We start from the raw sequence: 8,408 nt of genomic DNA, 5'->3' as shown, positions 1-8,408 counted from the left end.
GCATCACACGTGAGTAGAGTTTGTTGGGTCTCTCCCTTGATTCGAGGGTTTTTCTCCTGGGTCTAAATTGGGTTTGATTCCTGGACTCAGCATCACACTCGAGTAGAGTTTGTTAGGTCTCTCCCTTGATTCGAGGGTTTTTCTCCTGAGTCTAAATTGGGTTTGATTCCTGGACTCAGCATCACACTCGAGTAGAGTTTGTTAGGTCTCTCCCTTGATTCGAGGGTTTTTCTCCTGAGTCTAAATTGGGTTTGATTCCTGGACTCAGCATCACACTCGAGTAGAGTTTGTTAGGTCTCTCCCTTGATTCGAGGGTTTTTCTCCGGGTTCTTTGCTTATTTTCTCTCCGTAAAACGCAACAAAGTAACTGAAATTCCAATAGTCCTTTTCACAATTTCCTGCGCCATCTTGAAAGGTAGCCGTGACTTTGCATCGAAGCGGAACGAACGGTGAGCTCGCAATGATAGAGACCTTTTTTAACATCTTCGACAATTATTCACATGTCTCTATCATTGCAAGCTCACTCTTCGTCTCGCTTCGATGCAAAGTCACGGCTACCTTTTAAGATGGCGCAGGGAACTGTGAAGGGTACCATTCGATCAGTGAGTTAGCCGGGCACTCGCGTTGAAATTTGACTCAGCCCGTAGGTTATTTCGACTGTACTCAGCTTGTTATAGATAAAATTGAAGGTAGTTTTGAAAGAATTATGTAAGCAGAAAAAAACATTTTTTTTTTTTTTTTTGTGCTCGAAAACATTAATTTTTTCCTGGCTTTGTGTTCCGTGTGTTACTTTTTACTTCTGGACCAACGCACCTTAACGATTGCACCGTTGTATATTTTGACAATATCTCGTACCAAAGTCATTTTATTCGCCGCAATAAGTTTCTCTGATCTACATGCATGTATTTCACACCTTAAGGCAACAAAAAAAGGAAGTTTTTCTGGTAGAATATTACGAAACTCGCGATGAGATCAAGCGCTATGAGTAAATGGGTCATGACTAGACAAGAGGTGAAAGATCTTCAGGTGTCCATGTTATAGAAATTTCCCATCATTTCAATCAAATCCTATCCTTGGCTGGCAGGACAACTGGTAAAAAGGTAAGTTAGAACAGAGTCGAAAAGGTATCCCTTGTGATTGTTTTTAGATGGTAAAAAATCGTCCTTATCTTACGAGGGTAGAACTTGATAGCCAGTGGCTAAAAAGACTGTGACCCTTGTTCCACGATTGAATTGGGATTTAGAAGTTAATGTTTACAACTTCTGACTCACAGATCGAATTGGAATATTAGCATCGGTTACGAGTTTTTGCGAAGGAGGGACTTAAAACCATAGAACTTGCATAGAAAAGCCCTCGAAGCACAGCAGTAGAGAACCAACAAACGGCCGTCTCAGAAATATCGTTGGGTGTGAAGGGCCGTAGCTACCAGTACGGTTGGTCCGGTTTTAAACCTACCACTTTTTACTTTAAGAACAATTTTCCCCCTCGTAAAAGTATTTTTTACACAGTAAATCAGTAAAAAAATTTCTACGACCTTAGTTTGAAAATTGAACTCTCGGCCACAACACTGGGGGCGGCGTAATATATAGCAACTGTCATCGATATGTATGGCGGCCAGTGCTGATAAGAAGATAAAAAATGCCGTAAAAACAATTCAGTGATTTCTGTGCTGTTGGCTTGAAAAAGGTGTTGATACTGATTAAAATACCCAATTTGAGAACGGACTTCGTCGAATCTTTTCGCGCATGCTCTTAGCAGTTTATTTTCTGGCCGGAACTGCTAGGGTATGCAGTCGAAGTGTTTTACGTGGTGCACGTTGACAACGAATGTCTTTTTTGCTATTTTTAAGACCGATAAAAACAACATGTAAAGTGCTTACCATTTAAACCAATCAATCCGCCGGTTGGAAATTTATTCGCTAATGGTAAGAAAAGAGCGGGAAACTTTGACTTCGGACAAATCTAGTGGTGCACGCGTCTACAGGAAGAACCAAAAACAGCGGGAAAATTGATTACCTCAATCGGAAGACCGAGTTTTCCTGAACTTTCCGATCGGAATAACACATACCATTTGTTTTCCGATCGGAAATTCCGGTTTTTCCAGGTAAATGGTAAGCACCCTTAGTCTGTAGTCGCCGAATCTTATATCGGGTTAATTTATTCTACTCAGGTGTTCAGCATTAGAGTAACATGGACGCTGTACGCCATCAGTTCTTGGTGCTGGTACTGTTTGCAATCATGAGTCAATATTGTAAGTGAACCGCATTTGGTATCTAATGTTTTTATGGACGAAACTGTAGTTTTTAAAAATTATTAAAGTTTTCTCAGAAAAATAAATTCAATTTTTCCTGTCGAATCGAAATATGGCGAATAATTGGAAAACTATATTGTTCTGCACTGACTAGCGACTGACTAGCCTCTCATACAAGTGAAAACGCTTTAATGTTTCCACGTGAACAAGACGTTAGTCAGAAATTGGTCGCCATATTTCGGGTGATTGATTTTCTCTGATTGGTCGATTCTATTTGACATGTTTGATACCTTTCATTAAAACAGGTCTCTGATTGGTCGATTCTATTTTACATATATTTTACGATTCTATCTTACATATATTTTACGATTCTATTTTACATATATTTTACGATTCTATTTTCACATAGCTGTCATGAATCACGTGTTTTCATGAAGGTGAAACTTAATTCGTGTAAATCTATTACAAGGTATTACTTGATTCATTTATCATGTCATTAGGAGATAACCAATAACCAGGAGTTACTATAAAAGTGGCTAATATAAAAGTGTCTAATTGTTCTTGTGTTTTAACAGGTTTGATAAAGGCAGACCCCGCTCCAATCCCATACAACTCTCCACCTCCTTCATCCAACACTACACATGCCAACACAACCGAAGTTTCATCGCACCACAATTCAACAACTCCAACTTCCAACACTACACATGTCAACGAAACCGAATCATCGCACCACAACAATTCAGTGCACGCTGCCCTACCAGAAGCGCTTGAATGTAAGTATTTTATGTGATTTTTCATTATAAGAACACTCTTAGCTATAGATGTTATATTATATATAAGTAGTGAACGCTAAAAAAGAGTGTGAAACAAAGACTAAACAAACAGTTAAAGATATAGCTATTTCAAAAAATATGTACTATGGTCAATGTGAATGTAATCACAACAATATGGAATTTTCCCAAAATTTGTCTATATTATTCACGGCGTATGATCCAATCATTTCAAGCTTGCTTATACAACATGATATGCAATGGCGACAAAACCTCTACCAAACTTTCTTGAAAAGAGCTGTATTTTACTTAAACTCGAAACTCCACTCTATGCTCGTAGGTCAACATTTTTTGGTGTCTGTCGTACTCAAGAAAAGTCCTCCTGGCCCTGCAGAAAGTGGACCCTTTGACGAAATGAAATGTCATATTTGTGATAATGTAAGTCATTGTTAGTTTAATCAAGGATGGTGTAGCGGTAGTGCACTCCCTTCTGGGGTATAGGGTTTGATTTTGGGGCGCAGTATCTCCATCTATGAGCATGGACCAGACGTATATAGTTAAATTAAATAATGCATTACATATTCTTGCTTTGCTAGATCAAGATGATTTACAGATGTTATCCTTGCTTTACTTCAGTAGAAGTTCACAATGTCACGTAAGTCCACAATGTCACGTAAGTCCGCAATGTCACGTAAGTTCACAGTTTCACGTAAGTCCACAATGTCACGTAAGTTTACAATGTCAAGTAAATTTACAATGTCAGGTTAGTTCAAAGTCACGTAATTTTACAATGGCACGTAAGTTTACAATGTCACGTAAGTTCACAATGTCACGTAACTTTACAATGGCACGTAAATTTACAATGTCAGGTAAGTTCACAAAGTCGCGTAATTTTGCAATGGCACGTAAGTTTACAATGGCACGTAAGTTCACAATGTCACGTGAGTTCACAATGTCACGTAGTTTCACAATGTCATGTAAGTTAACACTAGGTCCACATTAAGCAAGGTTTGAGAGGGTGCCCTGTGCATGTGCCGTGTAGTTTTACAGTCTATAAATTCTGGTAATTTATTTTGTCGCAGGACTCTTGCAAACAACCACTCAGCTGTGAACCTGTTGATGAAGTTTACCTGCCACGGAAAACACCTGAAAGTCCTGGAAGCCATTCTCAAACCACATAGTATTTTACACTCAAGTAAATACATACCTTATTACTTTCTTATCTTCATTACTTGATCACTCTTCATACTCACTCCTTTACTGACAACTTCATATTCTGTAACCCTATGTATTGTGGATGAATGGACTTGATCGTCAGCCTTAGGGAGAGCTTGCTTGAAGCGTTGTACAGCCTCTTTCTATAAATGAAGTGTAGACAAGTCTCAAAATTCGTCGCAAATAGACGTAATATTTGGGCGTAATGTTCTCCGATTTGAAACCACGTATCATTCCATAGAGTATCATTTCTTTGTTTAACGGTTGCGAATGAGAAGACACATGAATAGGGATACAACTCAAACAAAGTATCTTATTCTCAAGAGAATGAGACGTGGTCTGAAATGAGAAAAACGTTGCGCCCAAGCTTAGCGGGTCTATTGCTAGAGCAGCCTTTGTAGGACGATGGAAAACGTACAGTACGATTGTGATGTGCCGTGACCGCGACGATACTATGTTATAGTATTTTGATTGGATGAATAGTAACCTCGCGCATTGTGATTGGCCAAACGTGTGTCACTGACGCCGTGCCCTGACAGTGACCTGAGTGTAGCATAAGCGTTCATCATCATACAAAATCTACTCAAAATAAGTATGGTGTTTGTAAGCAGTTAAGAAAATGTGTCGCAAGTAACTATACTAGCTTCCATAATTTATTATTTCGGAATTTCTTCTAAAATATTTCTCTGGATTTCACAGAATGTTACGAGCCAAAGTGCCACGTCCCGTCTCCTGTAGAACACCATGTAGCGCCGTGTTCTGCACCCACAAGCCAATGTACTGCTCCTGTATGCGTTGGTACAAGTCAATATCAATTCACCCCTTATCCTACACCATGCCCAGCGTCATACCCTGTAACCATGGTTCATGTTCCTGCAGAACATGTACAACAAGAGGTGCATACTCCTGTTTCATATCCAGTACCATACCCCCCTACTCACCCCTCTATACACCATGATAGTCATTCCAACGAGGATCAGGGATCCGCAGAAAACACAGAAAACGAGGCACATGAGAATGAAGAAGAAAAGAATGCGGAGCCGCAGCCGATACAGTTGATTGGACAGACGTACATCTTCCCTGAAGAATATGGCCAACATCAATCACCTGAAAATGAACACGAACAACACCCAAATAATAAAGCACAAGAGAAACCATCTCAGTCATACATGCATAACTATGGATATCACACGACATATCCACTGGCCATCTACCCGCAGTCTAATCCATGTACCCCACAGTGCCTAAACGTCTGTGCTCCGTCCTGTCATCCAGCATGCTGCAGGTCCCGAATGTCAGAAAGATACAAGGCGTTTATACAGAGAATGAGGGAAGCAGCTAATGGACGTACTCTTAAATACCGCAATCCATTGAGTGCGTGGTAAAAACAAATTATGCAGTTATAAATTAATGTCATATTCATTTTGAAATAATGAGAGATACCTGTGGTATTAAATTAATGAGCAGTGGTTGCTGTGTATATAGTTTATAAGGGAATGTATGGGAGTCATGATGAAGACATGACAATAAAATGTTTCACTCGACAATTTTGCTTTAAGACTTGATTCTGTCTTTGCTTGTACCTTTTTCAGTCTTCTGGCAAAGTTTCAGCGCGATTTGGGGCTTTTATTTTTTTGTTTCGAAATTTGCTCTTCTCTACTTAGAGTAGTTTACGGTCTAGCAGTTTGCATTTGACGCGTTCAAGGCCGTGGTGTGACATCTGTGTCTTAAGGTTCCACGTGAACGCGGTTGAAAGTAACCTTTCGGGCTAAAATTTTATTCTCTTAGAGTGTTATATACTCATGCGAGTATTGGCTCGTAACTTAGTTTTATAATTCAATGAGAACGACACAGACAGTTGACTCAAGGTGAAAGTGAAATTCGATCGAAAAGAGGTTTTTTTGACAGGGGAAGAATGGTTTTACGGTGGATTTTGTATTAGCATAGAGAGTTGACTTTCTTCATATGTGCCGTTGTTTGTGAATGAGATGAGAAACTCATCTAACCACCAAATCCGTACAGGGTACGTCCTTGGCGTTTGAGAGCGTAGACCACGTCCATGGCTGTGACGGTCTTTCTCTTGGCGTGCTCGGTATAGGTGACAGCATCACGGATGACATTCTCAAGGAAAACCTTGAGGACACCACGAGTCTCTTCGTAGATCAGACCAGAGATTCTCTTGACTCCACCACGACGAGCAAGACGACGGATGGCGGGCTTGGTGATACCCTGGATGTTGTCCCGAAGGATCTTACGATGACGCTTGGCGCCTCCTTTTCCTAGACCTTTTCCTCCTTTACCGCGACCAGACATTATGACTTAGGATTTGTTACCTGAGTAATGATGTAAAATATCGCGCTCAAGAGGCTTTTAAAGCATGAGGCCGAACCACCACGTAAACAGATAAAGCATAATCTACTTGAACTTTGAACAAAAACAGCCAAATAATGATAGAAACAGCACGTCATCAGCTAATGAGGCAGCATTGTGATCCATGTTTTGATGTTCAGGATCAAGGTCATTAGCTTCATTGCTCATTTTCTCGCTAAATATCAACCCAATTGTGAAGATTTTTCACATGCTAGTAGTTTTTGATGGGATAAAACAGCAGATGATGTTAAATCAAGTAATAGTTAAGAAGCCAAGTTTCTATCTTGGTTAAAAAGATTTGTGAGCTTCAAGCATGCTTGATGAATGCTTGAATAAGAAGAAGTTTTTTCTGTCCAATCAAATTGCACTTTTTCATCAACCAATCATGAAAGAGCGAAAGCTAGGATAAATTATAGGGATGAAATACAGTTTCATATCATTCTGTTCAGAGAATACTGCTAGAAAGATGGCCCGTACCAAGCAAACTGCCCGTAAATCTACCGGAGGAAAAGCTCCCCGTAAACAGCTCGCCACCAAGGCAGCACGTAAGAGTGCCCCAGCAACTGGTGGAGTCAAGAAGCCTCATCGTTACAGGCCCGGTACCGTCGCTCTTCGTGAGATCCGTCGTTACCAGAAATCAACTGAGTTGTTAATCCGCAAGCTGCCCTTTCAGCGTCTGGTCCGTGAGATCGCTCAGGACTTCAAGACGGATCTCCGATTCCAGAGTTCAGCTGTGATGGCCCTTCAGGAGGCTAGCGAAGCTTATTTGGTCGGTCTGTTTGAAGACACCAACTTGTGCGCCATTCACGCCAAGAGAGTCACCATCATGCCCAAGGACATTCAGCTTGCCCGCCGAATCCGTGGCGAGAGAGCTTAAGTGACTTCTCCTAGTCCAACAAAACAAACGGCTCTTTTAGGAGCCATTACATGCTAATAAAGTCAATGATATATGCTTGGTATCATAAGTCTTAAACTTCTTTTCTCATACTAAAAGTTCCAGCCACTTCGGAAACCCATCAATGCCATTTTTTCTGTTTCCCGAAGACGGCGATTGCTCTCAAAACTTAAACCCAGCTGCTAATAAAATTATTGAAAATTTGTAAATTAAATCCTTTATCGTTCTGAAAGGTAGTTATTGAAGATAGAAAATCTAGCCTGAAGAAGAAAGAAGATCAAACTATGAAAAAGTTACTTCTCAGTGCAGTTATTGCCGATTGGGATGCTGGAACGAAGTGACAATTGCTTTCACATGTAACATCACTGTTTGAGCATGTTGAAAATATTTCTTTTGAATTTCTTGGTTCTAATAACCATCCATAAAAAGATTGTGAGAAATTCTATCAACATCGTTAGATCCATTTTATGATTTTTTTTTTCCAGAGCACCCAGAGAACCTTTGAAACACCGACTTTTGCCGACATGATAAAGTGTCATGCCGCAGCATTGAAACGTTTTTGTCGTTTCTAGAAAAACACAAATTTTTTGGCGAACAATGTTTTAAAAGCACAAAATTATCAAAATCTTATAGTCAGATAAATTCACTATGTTGTTAAAACAACATTAGTGAGTTCAGCTTAGGTGCTGAATAACAAGCAAAACGTTCGAGGAAGAATCTTTTAATGTTGAGAAAACTTTCTTGAAAAACCTTCATATCTAAACAAAGAGCGCGAGGGTTTTGATGAAAACGAGTCCGATAAAACGTTATGAGATTATCTTACTTCAAGGAAACTTATGACTTGATAGAGTCTGATTTTCTTGCTAAAAAATTTGGTCAAAGTCAAGTAACAAACACAGTCGAGTCAT

The 8,408-nt window shown here is 39.8% G+C and overlaps 2 protein-coding genes across 2 annotated transcripts; one reads left to right on the top strand and one right to left on the bottom strand.

Annotated features, from left to right (window-relative positions):
* Nucleotides 1-6,236: 6,236 nt before the first annotated feature.
* LOC116308513 (histone H4) lies at nucleotides 6,237-6,548 on the bottom strand. The gene has a single exon (XM_031718952.2). The coding sequence runs from the start codon at nucleotides 6,546-6,548 to the stop codon at nucleotides 6,237-6,239; it is 312 nt and encodes a 103-aa protein (XP_031574812.1).
* A 513-nt stretch (nucleotides 6,549-7,061) lies between these two features.
* LOC116308512 (histone H3) lies at nucleotides 7,062-7,570 on the top strand. Its single transcript, XM_031718951.1, has one exon. It carries the CDS (start codon nucleotides 7,072-7,074, stop codon nucleotides 7,480-7,482), a length of 411 nt encoding a protein of 136 aa, XP_031574811.1. The 5' UTR covers nucleotides 7,062-7,071; the 3' UTR covers nucleotides 7,483-7,570.
* The last annotated feature ends 838 nt before the right edge of the window (nucleotides 7,571-8,408 follow it).

Source organism: Actinia tenebrosa, unplaced genomic scaffold (assembly GCF_029948245.1).
Source record: "Actinia tenebrosa isolate PJP-AT-01 unplaced genomic scaffold, QUT_ActTen_1.0 PGA_scaffold16__25_contigs__length_10494907, whole genome shotgun sequence".
Taxonomy (NCBI): domain Eukaryota; kingdom Metazoa; phylum Cnidaria; class Anthozoa; order Actiniaria; family Actiniidae; genus Actinia; species Actinia tenebrosa.
This window is presented reverse-complemented; position numbering and strand designations above follow the sequence as displayed.

Bases quoted from the DNA above. Each gene is read 5' to 3' on its own strand.
- LOC116308513 (XM_031718952.2), bottom strand. From the start codon at position 6,548: ATGTCTGGTCGCGGTAAAGGAGGAAAAGGTCTAGGAAAAGGAGGCGCC.
- LOC116308512 (XM_031718951.1), top strand. From the start codon at position 7,072: ATGGCCCGTACCAAGCAAACTGCCCGTAAATCTACCGGAGGAAAAGCT.